The sequence below is a fragment of the Physella acuta genome, unplaced genomic scaffold (genome assembly GCF_028476545.2).
Source record: "Physella acuta isolate Inbredline_101_S28 unplaced genomic scaffold, ASM2847654v3 ptg000579l, whole genome shotgun sequence".
In the NCBI taxonomy this organism is placed as follows: Eukaryota; Metazoa; Mollusca; class Gastropoda; family Physidae; genus Physella; species Physella acuta.
The window spans coordinates 865,974-887,101 of record NW_026732098.1 but is presented as its reverse complement, the minus strand read 5'-3'; the positions used below and the strand labels follow the sequence as shown (position 1 = coordinate 887,101).

The 21,128-nt window shown below is 40.3% G+C and overlaps 2 protein-coding genes across 2 annotated transcripts; both read left to right on the top strand.

The window, feature by feature from the left end:
• The first annotated feature begins 3,529 nt into the window (after window positions 1–3,529).
• On the top strand, window positions 3,530–11,035 carry LOC131947017 (techylectin-like protein). Its single transcript, XM_059308099.1, has 6 exons — window positions 3,530–3,536; window positions 4,132–4,245; window positions 4,346–4,426; window positions 6,611–6,799; window positions 8,528–8,686; window positions 10,359–11,035. The coding sequence occupies exons 1-6, from the start codon at window positions 3,530–3,532 to the stop codon at window positions 11,033–11,035; spliced, it is 1,227 nt and encodes a 408-aa protein (XP_059164082.1).
• A 4,881-nt stretch (window positions 11,036–15,916) lies between these two features.
• On the top strand, window positions 15,917–20,630 carry LOC131947016 (fibrinogen-like protein A). The gene is made up of 4 exons (XM_059308098.1): window positions 15,917–15,956; window positions 17,519–17,707; window positions 18,492–18,617; window positions 19,969–20,630. The coding sequence occupies exons 1-4, from the start codon at window positions 15,917–15,919 to the stop codon at window positions 20,628–20,630; spliced, it is 1,017 nt and encodes a 338-aa protein (XP_059164081.1).
• Window positions 20,631–21,128: the final 498 nt, after the last annotated feature.

Below are 21,128 nucleotides of genomic sequence, written 5' to 3'. Positions count from 1 at the left end.
ACTTCTCTCACTAGTCAGGTAGCCCACTGGGTGGACCACAACTTCTCTCACTAGTCAGGTAGCCCACAGATCTGGGTGGACCACAACTTCTCTCACTAGTCGGGTAGCCCACTGGGTGGACCACAACTTCTCTCACTAGTCGGGTAGCCCACTGGGTGGACCACAACTTCTCTCACTAGTCAGGTAGCCCACTGGGTGGACCACAACTTCTCTCACTAGTCAGGTAGCCCACTGGGTGGACCACAACTTCTCTCACTAGTCAGGTAGCCCACTCTAACCGAACTCTAACCAGCTGGTGAGCTGCTGTATGCCCTACTGACCGTCCCATCTGACCACAACATTGAATGGGTGTTGAGTTCAACCAACTTTCTTTTACCTGTCCCTTGATGTTTGTGAAAGCTGCAAAATTAAGATGTTTTTTTTTTTATTTTTAAAACTAAATATTAGTAAAGGCAGGTATTCAATAGATTCTAAAGTGGCCCACGATTTTCTTTATAGTTAGTTAAATAGTAGTCTATAACTTATTTTCTCTTTTTAATGCATTATTACATAAAATCTTGTTATAAAACGTTTTTTATGAAAAACATTTTAACTAAGTATTTTCAGTAGATCAATGTAAATGTTAATGACGTCAAAATATCAAATTAATCCACACGAAGAACACATTAATTTGGTGTGTTCTGCTGTTGTTTTTTTTTTTTTTTTTTTTTTTTTTTTTTTTTTTTTTTTTTTTTTTGTAAGGAAAAGAAAGTTGATAATTAAAATAATAAGAAAGTTGATAACTAAAATAAAAAGAAAGTTGTTGATTTGATTTACTTGTAAAATGGCGGTGTTTGAATATTTGAGTACTGTAAACTATTTAACAAAGCAGAATTCAATGAATCATTTAGATCTAGTTGTGTTGCAATAATTAGAAAAGTGTCGCTTGATCTTACAGTAAACATTTAAAAAAGGAATGATCTTATATGCCAGTACTGAAAGCAAATATTTAAATCGCCTACATGAACTTTGACTAAGACTTATGACGATGTTTTTTGTGAAAATGTTCCAACTTAACTGCTGATTCAACGTTAGCTTACACCAACTGTGTGGAAGATCTTGGTCCGTTTACTTGTCGCCATTTTTAAGAAGTTATTAATTGATGGTTGCTTTCCAATATTTCTAATTAATTATGTGGGCATTAATTAGAGATAGAACTGTGTAGCTCAAACAACGTAAAGACAGATTAGAAACTTAAATAAATTTGGAGTAACTAGAGTGTTCGGTTAATCTACTTTGGAGTAACTAGAGTGCGTATAATGTAATGTTGTTTACATTTGGTTCGGTTACTCTAACTGACGCAATATTTGTTGGGTTAGAACACACACCTTGATAGAGAAAAAAATAAGTTCATTCTTCAGTATCAGGTATGTACAGCTATTTAATTCCCGACCTCTATCCTGATCAGAAGAAGATAATACAATCTTAGTCAAACATTAATACAAACTAATATTTAGCACCTGAACTCAAACAATAAGTAGGACATAAGCCAAACAGTTAGTAGGACATGAGCCAAACAATAAGTAGGACATAAGCCAACATCTGGACACAATCCTTAACCTTAACTTGAAACCAAAAACTAGAACTTGAGATTGAAGTTTACGTATAAATGAACCTAGAACTTGAGATTGAAGTTTACGTATAAATGAACCTAGAACTTGAGATTGAAGTTTACATATAAATGAACCTAGAACTTGAGATTGAAGTTTACATATAAATGAACCTAGAACTTAAGATTGAAGTTTACATATAAATGAACCTAGAACTGGAGATTGAAGTTTACATATAAATGAACCTAGAACTTGAGATTGAAGTTTACATATAAATGAACCTAGAACTTAAGATTGAAGTTTACATATAAATGAACCTAGAACTTGAGATTGAAGTTTACATATAAATGAACCTAGAACTTGAGATTGAAGTTTACATATAAATGAACCTAGAACTTAAGATTGAGGTTTACAAAAAATGAACCGTGGCTTTATAAAAGAATAGATTTCTATATTTCTGTCAAAGATCTAATCACCATTGGTTCAGTTTTAGCAAATTATGTATGCACACAATTTTAAAATGCAGATCGTGAATGTTTTTAATGCCCAGACTACTTCATTATACAAGTATTTAAGTTATGCAAATAGTGTATTATTCAGTCGAGATATAGAACAATGACACTGAATGATGTATTTAGCAATATCAAGTATACACAAAATATTGAATACATGAATAAAGTTGTTTTTTTGTTTTAGTCGACATTGACTGGACATGTTTTAACCGACATTGATTGGACATGTTTTAGCCGACATTGATTGGGCATGTTTTAGTCGACATTGACTGGACATGTTTTAGCCGACATTGAATAGACATGACTTTGACATAGGATGTCATAGACACGAGCTGTGCTGAACACAAAAGTTTTTGTCGATTGTGTCAGATACACGTTGTAGTTGAGGCAATTTGAGACACAATCTGTCATAGATACAATCTGTCATAGATACAATCTGTCATAGATACAATCTGTCATAGATACCATCTGTCATAGATACAATCTGTCATAGATACAAGATGTCATTGACATAATATTTCATAGAAACAAATAGATAAAGACAATTAGTCGTAGACACCAACTTTCATAAACACAAACTATTAGATTGACACAATTAGCCCGCGGAAGTAAATCAACAATGTAATATCACTTCAAGGTTATCGCTTTTTAGAAAATAGATTTAAAGTTTATGTCTAGTACATCAAGGTTTAGTTTTCATGTCATTAGTTATTTCCCTTGTTATGGTATTCATACAAAAGGACTGGATAAAAAAATGTTACAACATTATAAAGATCAACTTTTTAAAAACAATAAAGATTTTTTTAATGCTTCCTTTAATAAAAATCTGTGGCCCTTAAATTGTGTAAGAGATTCAGGATATTCACATATCAGGAGAAACAACTCCACATAACATCAGGAGAAACAACTCCACATAACATCAAGTTAAACAACTCCACATAACACCAGGAGATCTAGCATTGATAGGCTGAGCTGAGGCAGTAAGACGTGTAAATAATATATGTGACCTCTTTAAATGACCCACTTGTCATTATCTTCATCTCTTGATCAGCATTATCCACTGGGAACGTCAATCGTCTTCCCTCGTTAGTTCAAACAGAAACAGGTTTTTAAAAACAGCAGAACCACAACTTGATGTCAGTAGAATGACGTCACTCTATGACGAGGCTCCTCTGTTATCTTGATCAAAGCTAGTCCGGTCAGGCACATGATAACAGTCTGGAACTCTATCCACTGTGTTAAGTCGTTGTTAAGGGAAATTTTAAAACGCATCATTTCACTTTTTTACTAGCACACAAATGTAGGTTCTTGATAGTATGTTGTTTACCAATACACAAAAATATGCTCTCAGCTGTATGTAAACATTTGTGTTCAAATGACATGTTATCAGGGCGAATACAATTGAAAGAAATCAGTGCTAAGTTCGCAATGGCGGGTTCATTCAATATAAAACTAAAAATATTTTATAATTATTCGTTTTTTTTTAAGCACTGAAAATAAAAATAAAATAAAAAGCACATTGTTTTCTTAGATTGGTCTTACAACATGAAAGAGATTTCATGAGCGAACAATACGTTTTTATTAGGGAAAGCAAGATTTAAAAAAAAAAATTCAGTGCATTTAAATGCTTAGTATTATGAAGGTTTTATATACTTTAATTTTCTACCTTTTGATAATCCGTTCTTAGGAAGACGACACTACATACCACATCTCTTTCTTAGTCCGTGTAAAGAACAATTATCTGCTCTTTCTTAGTCCGTGTAAAGAACAATTATCTGCTCTTTCTTAGTCCGTGTAAAGAACAATTATATGCTCTTTCTTAGTCCGTGTAAAGAACAATTATCTGCTCTTTCTTAGTCCGTGTTTGAATCTCCGGTAAAAAAATCAGCCAGGTGTGACCATGACTTCACGGTCGTAGGTTACGTTACTAGATAGATTTTAACATTTGTTTTTATTTTGTAGCTTTTAGTAAAATAAAACCACCATAATTTGATTGGGCAACATTAAGATCCGCTGCCCAACTTGTCCAGTTGACCGGTACATTGTTGTAGTTGACCCCCAAATTGTCCAGTACATTGTTGTAGTTGACCCCCAAATTGTCCAGTACATTGTTGTAGTTGACCCCCAAATTGTCCAGTTGACCGGTACATTGGTGTAGTTGACCCCCAAATTGTCCAGTACATTGTTGTAGTTGACCCCCAAATTGTCCAGTACATTGTTGTAGTTGACCCCCAAATTGTCCAGTTGACCAGTACATTGTTGTAGTTGACCCCCAAATTGTCCAGTACATTGTTGTAGTTGACCCCCAACTTGTCCAGTTGACCGGTACATTGGTGTAGTTGACCCCCAACTTGTCCAGTTGACCGGTACATTGTTGTAGTTGACCTTTAGAGAAATGTATTGACCCCACCAAGACAAATAACAAGATCGACCTTGACCCTGGTTCGATGTGAGGTGTAAATCAGTCAACCATGACAACACTGACTGATCGAGACCTTGAACCTCCTAACTGCCGGGCTAGTGGCGTTGATGAAACGGGTGGAGTAGAGTTGAACTGCCAGTAGTGTTCTGTAGAATAAGTGTACCAATGGGGAAACTTTTGTGAAATACTTAAGCGATTCGGTTATTTAAAGGGTTCTAAAACCGACATGATAATAGGAGAAATTTAATATGACAATATTCGAGAATAGACGCAATACACTTTCATCTGTATTAATGATAAGCTACCATAGTACCATTGTAAGAATTATTTTCTAGACATATAGCAGAGTTTTTCTTCAGTCGGTCAAACTTTTCCTATTGAGTGCTAGCCAACCAATCGTTGAAGAGAAGCTGTGGAGCCGCCAGTCACCGTGGCTAGTACTACCTCAGGGTCAGACAAATGTGTTACCCACTCCAATCTACACAAGTGTGTTACCTACCTGAATAATGCAAGAAGCTCGGGGAAAAAACAAAGTGGCGCCCTCTTGTGGGTATGGATTTCAATGACTGTTTCATAAACAAGCACTAAAATTTGTGCTTAAAACTGTTTTAATCAGCCCGAGTTCTGGGGTAAACGTCGCCTAGCAACAATCGTCTGCCAAATTTGTTTTGGTGGGTGTACTTCTACCAACAACACCGTGTTGATTGTTTTAAGAAATAACAGCAGCTTAGCAGATCAAGGCTTTGGGTGCTTTCATGTAGCGTGTAGCTCTAGTGAAAGGTAGCGTGTAGCTCTAGTGTAAGGTAGCGTGTAGCTCTAGTGTAAGGTAGCTGTGGCTGACCGTGAAACTGGAACCTGTGGATTCTGTGACGTCAACATGAGGAGCCTGGTCAGACTTTTGTTCATTTTGTTCAAAGGTGATGTAGGCCGATATAGTTACTTTAGTCAAAGGTGATGTAGGCCGATATAGTTACTTTGGTCAAAGGTGATGTAGGCCGATATAGTTACTTTGTTCAAAGGTGATGTAGGCCGATATAGTTACTTTGGTCAAAGGTGATGTAGGTCGATTTTTAAATTTTGAATTTAAAGTTTATTTCAGGTGTTGAATGTTCACATTTAAGCTAATGTGGTTTAGATATTAGATAATCCTAAATCTCATAATCTTCGTTTATTTCGTAGTTTAGATAGGCCTAGATGTCATTATGGGGAGTCGGAGTGGTATAGCGGTAGAGAGCTGGACTAACCCGAAAATCTCGAGTTTGAATCCGAATCAGTATAGATTCCCTGAGTCCACCCAACCCTTATGAAAAGCAAAGGCTGCGCAACCACACATTCTCTTCATATGCCGAGGTCACAGAAACAAGCGAACTCTACTTCACTTGCCCTATAGACCGTCAGGCTTGAAAAGGGAACCTTACTAGTTACTTAGATGTCATAATCTTCACTTATTACTTAGTTTAGATAGGCTAGGAGGTGGAAATTTAATCATCAGCCCGTAATTATCGTCATGCTTGAATTGTCCCATAAGATGTTAATATGATTTTGATTTTAAATCGTGTGTGTGAGTGTTCCTCATTATATCTTTGATTTTAAATCGTGTGTGTGAGTTTTCCTCATTATATCTTTGATTTTAAATCGTGTGTGTGAGTGTTCCTCATTATATCTTTGATTTTAAATCGTGTGTGGGCGTGTTCCTCATTATATCTTTGATTTTAAATCGTGTGTGTGAGTGTTCCTCATTATATCTTTGATTTTAAATCGTGTGTGTGAGTGTTCCTCATTATATCTTTGATTTTAAATCGTGTGTGTGAGTGTTCCTCATTATATCTTTGATTTTAAATCGTGTGTGTGAGTGTTCCTCATTATATCTTTGATTTTAAATCGTGTGTGTGAGTGTTCCTCATTATATCTTTGATTTTAAATCGTGTGTGTGCGTGTTCCTCATTATATCTTTGATTTTAAATCGTGTGTGTGACTGTTCCTAATTATATCTTAGATTTTAAATCGTGTGTGTGACTGTTCCTAATTATATCTTTGATTTTAAATCGTGTGTGTGACTGTTCCTAATTATATCTTTGTTTATCCAGTGATTGTCATCAGCTGTGAAGTTGTGGACTATGATTACGTCAGACTTGACAGACGGAGCGTGAACATTTTGCCACTGAACGAGCGCCACACGACTGGCAGTGTGATGAGTTGTGCGGCAAGATGTGTGGACAGTACTAGCGACTGCCGCAATCTGATGTATGATGAGACCACTGGAGTGTGTATTCTAGGTACCCGAACTTTTACTCTAGGTACCCGAGCTTGTACTCTAGGTACCCGAGCTTGTACTCTAGGTAGCCGAACTTGTACTCTAGGTACCCGAACTTTTACTCTAGGTACCCAAACGTTTACTCTAGTTACCCGAGCTTTTACTCTAGGTACCCGAACTTGTACTCTAGGTACCCGAACTTTTACTCTAAGTACCCGAGCTTTTACTCTAGGTACCCGAACTTTTACTCTAGGTACCCGAGCTTGTACTCTAGGTACCCGAACTTTTACTCTAGGTACCCGAACTTTTACTCTAAGTACCCGAGCTTTTACTCTAGGTACCCGAGCTTTTACTCTAGGTACCCGAACTTTTACTCTAGGTACCCGAGCTTGCTTCTAAAACGACGTGTTGGCGTTGTAGGCTTTACGTATGGCGGAGTGGTCGGGCGGGTAGCGTATGGTTGCTAACCCGAAAGTCACGAGTTCGAACCCTCAGGCAGATCAGGCTCCTCAGCAAGCCAGCTAGGAGAGACAACTCCAAAATCAAACACGAGTCCAAGAATCAACCCAACTCTGATGGGTACCCAACTCACGTTAGGGAAAGTAAAGTCGACTGTCATATTGCTAACCACACTATCGCTTCATATACCAATGGCACAGAAACAGGTGAACTCTACTTCTCTTGTTCCATGGGCCGTCAGGTTCGCAAACAGATTTTTTTTTACTCTAGAACTCTCAACGCGTGTATGTCAGTCTCAGTCACCGAGCCGGGAGGTGTTACATGGCAGACAAACTCTACTGCCCCTGTGTCAAACTTACCCCGTTGACTGGAGGTTCTAGCCGGTACCTAGTGGGCTGCTCCTCCATGTATCAGCCTCTCTATCAGCCTCTCTATCAACCTCTCTATCAGCCTCTCTATCAGCCTCTCTATCAACCTCTCTATCAGCCTCTCTATCAGCCTCTCTATCAGCCTCTCTATCAACCTCTCTATCAGCCTCTCTATCAGCCTCTCTATCAGCCTCTCTATCAACCTCTCTATCAGCCTCTCTATCAGCCTCTCTATCAGCCTCTATCAGCCTCTCTATCAGTCTCTCTATCAGCCTCTATCAGCCTCTCTATCAGCCTCTCTATCAGCCTCTCTATCAGCCTCTCTATCAGCCTCTCTATCAGCCTCTCTATCAGCCTCTCTATCAACCTCTCTATCAGCCTCTCTATCAGCCTCTCTATCAACCTCTCTATCAGCCTCTCTATCAGCCTCTCTATCAGCCTCTCTATCAACCTCTCTATCAGCCTCTCTATCAGCCTCTCTATCAGCCTCTCTATCAGCCTCTCTATCAGCCTCTCTATCAGTCTCTCTATCAGCCTCTATCAGCCTCTCTATCAACCTCTCTATCAGCCTCTCTATCAGCCTCTCTATCAACCTCTCTATCAGCCTCTCTATCAGCCTCTATCAGCCTCTCTATCAACCTCTCTATCAGCCTCTCTATCAGCCTCTCTATCAACCTCTCTATCAGCCTCTCTATCAGCCTCTCTATCAACCTCTCTATCAGCCTCTCTATCAGCCTCTCTATCAACCTCTCTATCAGCCTCTCTATCAGCCTCTCTATCAGCCTCTCTATCAGCCTCTCTATCAGCCTCTCTATCAGCCTCCCTTGTTGTGCCTAGCTAGGGCGGAAACTACCCCGATAGCCCGTAGTAAAAGCTGCTAGATTCAAGCTTGTTGTCGTATTAGTATTTCTGGTATCTTTGAGGTCACTGGATTCTACCAAAAGACTCGGTCAATGAATCAGTGCCACAACCGTCAGCTGAGTCAACGCTCTTCTCGCTGGGCAAGTTCTGTCAAGTCAATGAGACGGTCAACTTCATCGGCAATGGCAGGATGGGATCTTGTAACACTGCTGCTTGTCTAGGTATGGGATCTTGTAACACTGCTGCTTGTCTATGGGATCTTGTAACACTGCTGCTTGTCTAGGTATGGGATCTTGTAACACTGCTGCTTGTCTAGGTATGGGATCTTGTAACACTGCTGCTTGTCTAGGTATGGGATCTTGTAACACTGCAGCTTGTCTATGGGATCTTGTAACACTGCTGCTTGTCTAGGTATGGGATCTTGTAACACTGCTGCTTGTCTAGGTATGGGATCTTGTAACACTGCTGCTTGTCTAGGTATGGGATCTTGTAACACTGCTGCTTGTCTAGGTATGGGATCTTGTAACACTGCTGCTTGTCTAGGTATGGGATCTTGTAACACTGCTGCTTGTCTAGGTATGGGATCTTGTAACACTGCTGCTTGTCTATGGGATCTTGTAACACTGCTGCTTGTCTAGGTATGGGATCTTGTAACACTGCTGCTTGTCTATGGGATCTTGTAACACTGCTGCTTGTCTATGGGATCTTGTAACACTGCTGCTTGTCTAGGTATGGGATCTTGTAACACTGCTGCTTGTCTAGGTATGGGATCTTGTAACACTGCTGCTTGTCTAGGTATGGGATCTTGTAACACTGCTGCTTGTCTAGGTATGGGATCTTGTAACACTGCTGCTTGTCTATGGGATCTTGTAACACTGCTGCTTGTCTAGGTATGGGATCTTGTAACACTGCTGCTTGTCTAGGTATGGGATCTTGTAACACTGCTGCTTGTCTAGGTATGGGATCTTGTAACACTGCTGCTTGTCTAGGTATGGGATCTTGTAACACTGCTGCTTGTCTAGGTATGGGATCTTGTAACACTGCTGCTTGTCTATGGGATCTTGTAACACTGCTGCTTGTCTAGGTATGGGATCTTGTAACACTGCTGCTTGTCTAGGTATGGGATCTTGTAACACTGATGCTTGTCTATGGGATCTTGTAACACTGCTGCTTGTCTAGGTATGGGATCTTGTAACACTGCTGCTTGTCTAGGTATGGGATCTTGTAACACTGCTGCTTGTCTATGGGATCTTGTAACACTGCTGCTTGTCTATGGGATCTTGTAACACTGCTGCTTGTCTAGGTATGGGATCTTGTAACACTGCTGCTTGTCTAGGTATGGGATCTTGTAACACTGCTGCTTGTCTAGGTATGGGATCTTGTAACACTGCTGCTTGTCTAGGTATGGGATCTTGTAACACTGCTGCTTGTCTAGGTATGGGATCTTGTAACACTGCTGCTTGTCTAGGTATGGGATCTTGTAACACTGCTGCTTGTCTAGGTATGGGATCTTGTAACACTGCTGCTTGTCTAGGTATGGGATCTTGTAACACTGCTGCTTGTCTAGGTATGGGATCTTGTAACACTGCTGCTTGTCTAGGTATGGGATCTTGTAACACTGCTGCTTGTCTAGGTATGGGATCTTGTAACACTGCTGCTTGTCTAGGTATGGGGTCTTGTAACACTTATAATTCGTTAGCTAATAACTGATGTTTCATAGTCGTTTCAACATCAAATGTATATATATATATATATATATATATATATATATATATATATATATATATATATATATATATATATATATATATATATATATATATATATATATAGTGCGTTTGTATTTATTGTTAATAGTGAATGTATATAGAAACGAATGTATTTCAACCACAGAACAGCAAAACATAGCAAGAAAGAATTCCAATGTGCTCTATGACCCAGCTATTTATAAATCCTGTTCGGACGTCAAGAACTCCAGCAACCCCAGACAACTTTTACAACTGTCGTCTGGTCTTGTCGTCATGTGTGACACAGTGACAGATGGAGGGGGCTGGACAATTTTCCAACGTCGCGTCTCCGGTGTCGTGGACTTTTACCGCAACTGGGAGGAATACAAACACGGGTTCGGAGACTTCGACGCTGGAGAATTTTACCTGGGCAACGAAAACATTTACTGTCTGAGCAACAACAAGACATACGAGATGAGGATCGACATGACCTACCTTGGCAACAGCTACTTCGCCTCGTATTCCAGCTTTAAATTCTACCCGGAAACTGACTTCTACAAGATGGCGGTGTACGGTTTCTATGGCAACACGTCGGACGCTCACAGTCTGATCAACAACGAGCGTTGGTTCGGCACGTACGACAAGAGTTACGACACGACGGGCACGTGGTGCGCCGAGTTCTGTCACGGTGCCTGGTGGTACAACGGTGGCTGCGGCTACACCCACCTCAATGGTGTATACGGCAGTCGCCAGTACAAGAGCGGCATCCAGTGGTGGTACCTGACAGATTTCTACAGCAGCCTCAACTCCACGGAGATGAAGATCAGAGCTAAACCCGTGTGATTGGACAAACAACCAGAGCTAAAGCCGTGTGATTGGACAATCAGAGCTAAACCCGTGTGATTGGACAAACAACCAGAGCTAAACCCGTGTGATTGGACAAACAACCAGAGCTAAAGCCGTGTGATTGGACAAACAACCAGAGCTAAACCCGTGTGATTGGACAATCAGAGCTAAACCCGTGTGATTGGACAACCAGAGCTAAACCCGTGTGATTGGACAACCAGAGCTAAACCCGTGTGATTGGACAATCAGAGCTAAACCCGTGTGATTGGACAAACAACCAGAGCTAAACCCGTGTGATTGGACAAACAACCAGAGCTAAACCCGTGTGATTGGACAAACAACCAGAGCTAAACCCGTGTGATTGGACAACCAGAGCTAAACCCGTGTGATTGGACAAACAACCAGAGCTAAACCCGTGTGATTGGACAACCAGAGCTAAACCCGTGTGATTGGACAAACAACCAGAGCTAAACCCGTGTGATTGGACAACCAGAGCTAAACCCGTGTGATTGGACAACCAGAGCTAAACCCGTGTGATTGGACAACCAGAGCTAAACCCGTGTGATTGGACAATCAGAGCTAAACTCGTGTGATTGGACAAACAACCAGAGCTAAACCCGTGTGATTGGACAAACAACCAGAGCTAAACCCGTGTGATTGGACAACCAGAGCTAAACCCGTGTGATTGGACAACCAGAGCTAAACCCGTGTGATTGGACAATCAGAGCTAAACCCGTGTGATTGGACAACCAGAGCTAAACCCATGTGATTGGACAACCAGAGCTAAACCCGTGTGATTGGACAACCAGAGCTAAACCCGTGTGATTGGACAATCAGAGCTAAACCCGTGTGATTGGACAAACAAGCTCTTTTGAACTTCTCTTAAACTTTAAATATTTATGTTCTTCTCCAGTAAAATACTTCTTAAATATTAAAAATTTTAAAACAACTTTTATAAAATATGTCTAAAAACAAATTTTTTATATATTCTAAACCATATTGCTGATATTTGCATTCAGTTTTTCGAATTCAACTTTTTTTCTCAGATATGAATGTTTTTTTTTAAGTTTTAAAATCTTGATTGAGAAAAATTTACCGAGCTAAACTATTCAAACGCTATTAATGAGGTTAAGATTTCGTGCTAAATACTTTGAGGTTAATGAAACAGATTGTTTAGTGGGAATTTAATTGATTGACAGTGTTCTTGCTAACCAAGAGACACTTTGATGGAATTTTCACAGACGTAAACAAATTCATTAAAAATAACTTGAAAATGTAAGTAATAAATATGTTTTAGATAAAATGTTAAAAGATTTTTCAATTTGAAAACAAATTTGTTTGTTTACTTTGATTAATTAAAAATGACATTAAAAAAACAGTGTTTAATAATGATTTTCTTTAATTTTTTAACATTGGGACAAACTTTTTATTTTACTGCAGCAGAAAAGACGGGTAATATAATGTGATTTAGAATGTGTATGTTTCTGTTGTAGCTTGACAGAGGTCAAACATACGAACACAATTAAAGATACTTCTCCAGTAAAGTGAAGGACTCAGGGACCCAGAAAGTTCTGTCAGCTAATACAGTAGTTTTCCCGTGATTCTTAAAACTCAGCTTCATCAACCTCTCTAGTGACTATACGCATAAGGCTGGACTTACGTGGATCTCTAGCTCTAGACTCAAGACCTAACTGAATCTCCAACTCTAGACCTAACATTGAATCCTAATGATGAATTATTATGTTTAATTTTGGAAAAATGCCGCTTTAGTTTGATTTTCAAAAGTAAACAAATGTACCAACAACTTAAATGTTCAAGTTTTGCATTTCAAGGGAAACAACTAAACACAGGTTAAATTTCCTCAGTTCTCTCCCTTAGATTAACAAACCTGCGTCACCTAGCTGAGGTTAGACTCCTTATAGAGATGTTAATTATGTTGCTAACGTAGAAAATATATTACAAATAATTTGATCACAAATTAGAATAATCGATTCTTTGATTTGTATAAGGAGATCAGTTGGAAGATAATAAATGTAATGATCATGTTACTTCCAGTGGTAGAACAGGAGACCACCCCCTCCCTCCCCCCCCCCCCCCCCCCCAAAAGAATATAGAGCCAGTCTAACTGAATTTTACGTCATTCAATAAATTAAAATATTTCCTAACTAAATTCAGGCCTGATGTAATCGTGTTTTAAAAACTTCGAGATATTTTTAAAGCTATTTTATACACGTGGAAAATTGTGAAAAGAGTAGCTTCGTATCTGGCAAGCCGCTCAAACGTATTGGGTTTTTTTTATTGCATTTACTTAACTTTTTTGAAGACATTTTTATACGTGTGTTAATCTTTAGTATGTCTTATTGTGATGATAATTAAGTGGAGTAATTGCTTTTTGATTTGTTTAGTACAAAAGTATTAAAATAAGTTTTTGGGCATCCCATTGGACTATTTAAAGAGGAGAGATAAGTCATGGAAAGGTTTGAAGGTGTTAGTTTCTGTAGAGCCATCACTGCTGTAGTAGATCTGTTTGTACAAAAACCATCAGTCTATCGAGATAAAAAAAAATATGGTCGGATTTTGGGCTACATAAACGGCCAGGCCTAACCATCCCCCCAACCCTTCTCCCGTTTTGCGTGGTCTTACGGTAGGGTAGTTCCGCCCCGGCTTATTTCTATTATTAGGATATTAATTTTATTAATTCATTTTCATGCTCCTTGAGATATTATTTAAATTAGGATATTATTAGGGTTTTTAGGATATTTCTTTGATAATTATTTAGGATATTATTTATGACATCAGATATTTTTTATTTTTAACATTCTGGAGAATATTTAGAAATTAGTTAGGATAATGATTAAGATATTGGTTAGGATATTGGTTACGATATTGGTTAGGATATTGGTTAGAATCAGGATATTGATAAGGATATTGGATAGGATATTGGTTAGAATTAGAATATTGATTAGGATATTGGTTAGGATATTGATTAGGATATTGGTTAGGATACACTGTTACCTACTAACCCTAAGACGGCGAGTAACCAGTTGAGGCGAGATAACTATCCTGTGTGGCTGAATCTCTCGTCAGTCGTGCGAAACTTTCGAGAAGTTTCTTCTAGTCAATAATTCAAAACGTTTTCTTTACTTCAGCTTTAATGGGTGCCCGGGACGGTCATTTAGACGGCTGGTTGATAGAATGGACGGCCATTTAGACGGCTGGCTGTATTACGTGCTGGTTGATAGAATGGACGGTCATTTAGACGGCTGGTTGATAGAATGGACGGTCATTTCGACGGCTGGTTGATAGAATGGACGGTCATTTCGACGGCTGGTTGATGGAATGGACGGTCATTTAGACAGCTGGTTGATAGAATGGACGGTCATTTAGACGGCTGGTTGATAGAATGGACGGTCATTTAGACGGCTGGTTGATAGCATGGACGGTCATTTAGACGGCTGGTTGATAGAATGGACGGTCATTTAGACGGCTGGTTGATAGAATGGACGGTCATTTAGACGGCTGGTTGATAGAATGGACGTTCAGTTAGACGGCTGGTTGATAGGATGGACGGTCATTTAGACGGCTGGTTGATAGAATGGACGGTCATTTAGACGGCTGGTTGATAGAATTGACGGCCATTTAGACGACTGGTTGATAGAATGGACGGTCATTTAGACGGCTGGTTGATAGCATGGACGGTCATTTAGACGGCTGGTTGATAGAATGGACGGTCATTTAGACAGCTGGTTGATAGAATGGACGGTCATTTAGACGGCTGGTTGATAGAATGGACGGTCATTTAGACGGCTGGTTGATAGAATGGACGGTCATTTAGACGGCTGGTTGATAGAATGGACGGTCATTTAGACGGCTGATTGATAGAATGGACGGTCATTTAGACGTCTGGTTGATAGAATGAACGGTCATTTAGACGGCTGGTTGATAGAATGGACGGTCATTTAGACGGCTGGTTGATAGAATGGACGGCCATTTAGACGGGTGGTTGTTGTAAGTGCTGGTTGATGGAATGGACGGCCATTTAGACGGCTGGTTGATAGAATGGACGGCCATTTAGACGACTGGTTGATAGAATGGACGGTCATTTAGACGGCTGGTTGATAGGATGGACGGTCATTTAGACGGCTGGTTGATAGAAAGGACGGTCATTTAGACGGCTGGTTGATAGAATGGACGGCCATTTAGACGGCTGGTTGATAGAATGGACGGTCATTTAGACAGCTGGTTGAAAGAATGGACGGCCATTTAGACGGCTGGTTGATAGAATGGACGGCCATTTAGACGGCTGGTTGTTATACGTGCTGGTTGATAGAATGGACGGCCATTTAGACGGCTATAAAGTTATCAAAACCTAGACAAGACAAAACAGAACTGGCTGACCATGTGAGATCTCTCTATACTTGAGCGGTTACATATTGCTTGCATGCACTAAGTTCTAGCCAGTACTTCTATATCACCCAAACCTTTACTGAACCCTAACTTAATTACATGCACACGATTTTAGCTGCAGCCAGTCAACGATTAGCCAAGCTAAATAGCTGAACCCTTAATGAATTAAATGCACTAGACCCTGTAGAAAGCTACACTGTGTTCAACCAACTACACACTCAGTGTAAATAATAAAACAAAGTGAAACATGAAGAGGAGTTTAGCTAATACTTGGCATATTGATCCAACACTTGTTTCATCCCTAAGTGCCCAGCTAGTCTCCGTTTTTGTCCTCAAGGGTATATTTAGGTCACCCAGCTCGGGAAATAAATATCAGCACAACTGAACCCTAATCTTGTCTGGTATTTAGAGTTAGCGGATTAAAGAACTGAACCCTAATCTTGTCTGATATTTAGAGTTAGTGGATTAAAGATGGAGTATAATTTTCTGGCATTTTTATTCATCCTCAACTGTAAATAAATGTCTTTTACATTTATTTCTCTTCTTAACAGACTCCGCGAAGTTTACTTTTATTTTCTCGACTTTACAAGATTCTTGATTTCTTTTTTGTGATTACGCATCACATTTTATTTTGAAATATTATTTGCATATATTAAATATTTTTCATCAAATATTAAGTAAAATAATTTTCATATTCTCAAATTGTAACGTACGCAATATTAAATTACTCAACTTAAAATCTTTTGATTAATTGAAAATGTTTAAATGTGTGTGTATCACTCTTGCAAGTTTGATTAATTGAAAATGTTTAAATTTGTGTGTATCACTCTTGCAAGTTAAATTTGTTATCAAGTCACAATAATTTTTTGAGGTTATTTTTTACATAAAGTCATTTGTATTTTTAAAGCTGATTCTAAAGTACTTGGTGGAGCGTTAATTAAAGCGTCACTTCATTAGTGGATAAAATATTTTTAAAATAAAATATTGGTTTAAAAAATGTTCGACAGTGAATATATTTTATATTTCATGTATAAAAAGTCGTAATGGACTGAGCGAACTGTGCTGTCGGGTGGTAGAGCACACATGTGCTAACCTGAAAGTCTTGAGTTCGTAATACGGACTCTAGTCTGTATGAAGTCCCTGAGTTCACCCAGCTCTGATGGGTACCTGACCGTATGACGTTCCTGAGTTCACCTAGCTCTAATGGGTACCTGACTCAGTGAGCAGTCAAACTAAACGCGCCATGGCATAGTGCTGATGGCCATACTATCCTTTCATATGCCGAGTTCACTGAACCAGGTGAACTCTACTTCACCCGACCCAAGCCAGTCGGTGTATTTGCCTTTCTTTTTATTCGATGAAATACAGTAAAAACTAAACAATGTAGTCTACATTAAACTCCATTTTTGTAGATACATACATGACTACCATGGAAATGTCCTTGAAAATATTTTACCTTCTATGTTACATTTTAACACTTGTCATGGTATGATTCTACTTATATCAGTCGTGTTACGTTGTTTCACTCAAATGCTAACTCTGTTCCCGATAACTGGACCGCTCTGGCCGTCCAGAGATTAGCCGTCTAGTGTAGTGTAGCGTTGTTGTAATGAAAGTGACCCCTACTTGACAGCTCTGGCCGTCCAGAGGTTGGCCGTCCAGAGATTAGCCGTCTAGTGTAGTGTAGCGTTGTTGTAATGAAAGTGACCCATGCTTGACAGCTCTGGCCGTCCAGAGGTTGGCCGTCCAGAGATTAGCCGTCTAGTGTAGTGTAGCGTTGTTGTAATGAAAGTGACCCCTACTTGACAGCTCTGGCCGTCCAGAGATTGGCCGTCTAGTGTAGTGTAGCGTTGTTGTAATCAAACTGACCCCTACTTGACAGCGGTGGCCGTCCAGAGGTTGGCCGTCCAGAGATTAGCCGTCTAGTGTAGTGTAGCGTTGTTGTAATGAAACTGACCCCTACTTGACAGCTCTGGCCGTCCAGAGGTTGGCCGTCCAGAGATTAGCCGTCCAGAGATTAGCCGTCTAGTGTAGTGTAGCGTTGTTGTAATCAGACTGACCCCTACTTGACAGCTCTGGCCGTCCACTGTGAGGTGGCCAACTACGAGTACGTGGCCACCAACAGAACAGGTTTGAAGATGCTGCCCCTAGCAGAACATCACGTGACCAGCACCATGATCAACTGTGCCTCCAAATGTGCCATCAGCAAAAACGACTGCCGGAATCTCATGTATGACCAGACCACTGGCGTTTGTACCCTCGGTAGGTATACATATAAATAACACATACAGACATACACGCATATATATAACACATACACACACATACACACACATATAAAACACATACAGACATACATACACACATATATAAAACACATACACACACATACACACATATAAAACACATACAGACGCATACACACACACATAAGACACATACACTCATATAAAACACATACATACACATATACACACACATATAAAACACATACACACACATATAAAACACATTCACACATACATACATATATAAAACACACACATACAACACAAGTATAATACGTACACACACGTATACGGTCACCCTCACATCATGACCCACGGGTCACCCTCACATTATGACCCATGGGTCGCCCTTACATTATGACCCATGGGTCACCCTCACATCATGACCCATGGGTCGCCCTTACATTATGACCCATGGGTCACCCTCACATCATGACCCACGGGTCACCCTCACATCATGACCCATGGGTCACCCCCACATCATTACCCACGGGTCACCCTCACATCTTGACCCACGGGTCACCCTCACATCTTGACCCACGGGTCACCCTCACATCACGACCCATGGGTCACCCTTACATTATGACCCCACTCTTGTTCATTTCCTGACTTTACTGTGTGGTTCTAACAACACTGTACAACTAACAATAAAAAACGTAAAGATTCCACTATAGACCTAACGATCAATTGGGCAGATGAAGTGGAGTTCATATGTTTCTATAAAGAGATAATTTGGTCTGCACTCTGCCCAACCCCAGGTCACTGGATGATTCCAGAAAACCGTGTCGACGTGTCAGTCCCTCAGCCACCACCCGAGGCCAAGTATTTCTCCTTGGACAAGACGTTCTGTCAAGTCAATGAGACGGTCAACTTCATCGGCAATGGCAGGATGGGATCTTGTAACACTGCTGCTTGTCTAGGTATGGGATCTTGTAACACTGCTGCTTGTCTAGGTATGGGATCTTGTAACACTGCTGCTTGTCTAGGTATGGGATCTTGTAACACTGCTGCTTGTCTAGGTATGGGATCTTGTAACACTGCTGCTTGTCTAGGTATGGGATCTTGTAACACTGCTGCTTGTCTAGGTATGGGATCTTGTAACACTGCTGCTTGTCTAGGTATGGGATCTTGTAACACTGCTGCTTGTCTATGGGATCTTGTAACACTGCTGCTTGTCTAGGTATGGGATCTTGTAACACTGCTGCTTGTCTAGGTATGGGATCTTGTAACACTGCTGCTTGTCTAGGTATGGGATCTTGTAACACTGCTGCTTGTCTAGGTATGGGATCTTGTAACACTGCTGCTTGTCTATGGGATCTTGTAACACTGCTGCTTGTCTAGGTATGGGATCTTGTAACACTGCTGCTTGTCTAGGTATGGGATCTTGTAACACTGCTGCTTGTCTATGGGATCTTGTAACACTGCTGCTTGTCTAGGTATGGGATCTTGTAACACTGCTGCTTGTCTAGGTATGGGATCTTGTAACACTGCTGCTTGTCTAGGTATGGGATCTTGTAACACTGCTGCTTGTCTATGGGATCTTGTAACACTGCTGCTTGTCTAGGTATGGGATCTTGTAACACTGCTGCTTGTCTAGGTATGGGATCTTGTAACACTGCTGCTTGTCTATGGGATCTTGTAACACTGGTGCTTGTCTAGGTATGGGATCTTGTAACACTGCTGCTTGTCTAGGTATGGGATCTTGTAACACTGCTGCTTGTCTAGGTATGGGATCTTGTAACACTGCTGCTTGTCTATGGGATCTTGTAACACTGCTGCTTGTCTAGGTATGGGATCTTGTAACACTGCTGCTTGTCTAGGTATGGGATCTTGTAACACTGCTGCTTGTCTAGGTATGGGATCTTGTAACACTGCTGCTTGTCTAGGTATGGGATCTTGTAACACTGCTGCTTGTCTAGGTATGGGATCTTGTAACACTGCTGCTTGTCTAGGTATGGGATCTTGTAACACTGCTGCTTGTCTATGGGATCTTGTAACACTGTTGCTTGTCTAGGTATGGGATCTTGTAACACTGCTGCTTGTCTAGGTATGGGATCTTGTAACACTGCTGCTTGTCTAGGTATGGGATCTTGTAACACTGCTGCTTGTCTAGGTATGGGATCTTGTAACACTGCTGCTTGTCTAGGTATGGGGTCTTGTAACACTTTGACCATTACAACTATTACACATGTAAGTAGCATACATCACATACACCTATTATTTTCTCCCACCCAGAGCAAAACTCTGTGATTGTAAACAAAAGCAATGTGATTTACAACACATCAACTTACAAGTCATGCATGGATCTGAGGAACTCCAGCAACCCCAGACAACTTTTACAACTGTCGTCTGGTCTTGTCGTCATGTGTGACACAGTGACAGATGGAGGGGGCTGGACAATTTTCCAACGTCGCGTCTCCGGTGTCGTGGACTTTTACCGCAACTGGGAGGAATACAAACACGGGTTCGGAGACTTCGACGCTGGAGAATTTTACCTGGGCAACGAAAACATTTACTGTCTGTTGAACAGATCACACGAGCTAAGAGTCGACTTTACCTACCTAGGCCAAACGTACTACGTCTCTTATTCAGTTTTTAAACTGTCGAACGAGAGTGAGTTCTACAGACTTTATCTTAGTGGATTCTCGGGTAACGGCACGAGAATTCTGGAAGACAACAGCAACCGCTGGTTCGCAACCTACGACAGGGCTTATGACAGCAGCGGCATCTACTGCGCCACTTGGCTCCAAGGGGGGTGGTGGTACTCTGGGTGTGGCTACACCAATTTGAACGGGGTCTGGTCGAACCGAGAGTTCATGAAAGGCTTGATTTGGTACTACATCACACAAGATAAAAATAGAATTAACACATCTGAGATGAAAATTAGGCCCTTGTAATTCTCAATTAAATATAATTGCATTATTTTTGGCCTTTTTTGATTAATCGTATTTAATACTATGACACTTTTTTCGAGTTTTTTTTAAACAATTTTTAAATATACTTAGTAGTTGTTGTAGTTTCAGTTAGCCACAGCTTTCCAGTCAAAAAATGGTTTCTTCAACTGTCCACAGTGGTAACCCATCTTTCGTGTTCTAGTTTATCCAACTGTCCCCAGTGGTAACCTATCTTTCTTGTGCTAGATTCTCCAACTGTCCCCAGTGGTAACCTATTTTTCGTGTGCTAGTTTATCCAACTGTCCCCAGTGGTAACCTATCTTTCTTGTGCTAGTTTATCCAACTGTCCCCAGTGGTAACCTATTTTTCGTGTGCTAGTTTATCCAACTGTCCCCAGTGGTAACCTATCTTTCGTGTGCTAGTTTATCCAACTGTCCCCAGTGGTAACCTATTTTTCGTGTGCTAGTTTATCCAACTGTCCCCAGTGGTAACCTATCTTTC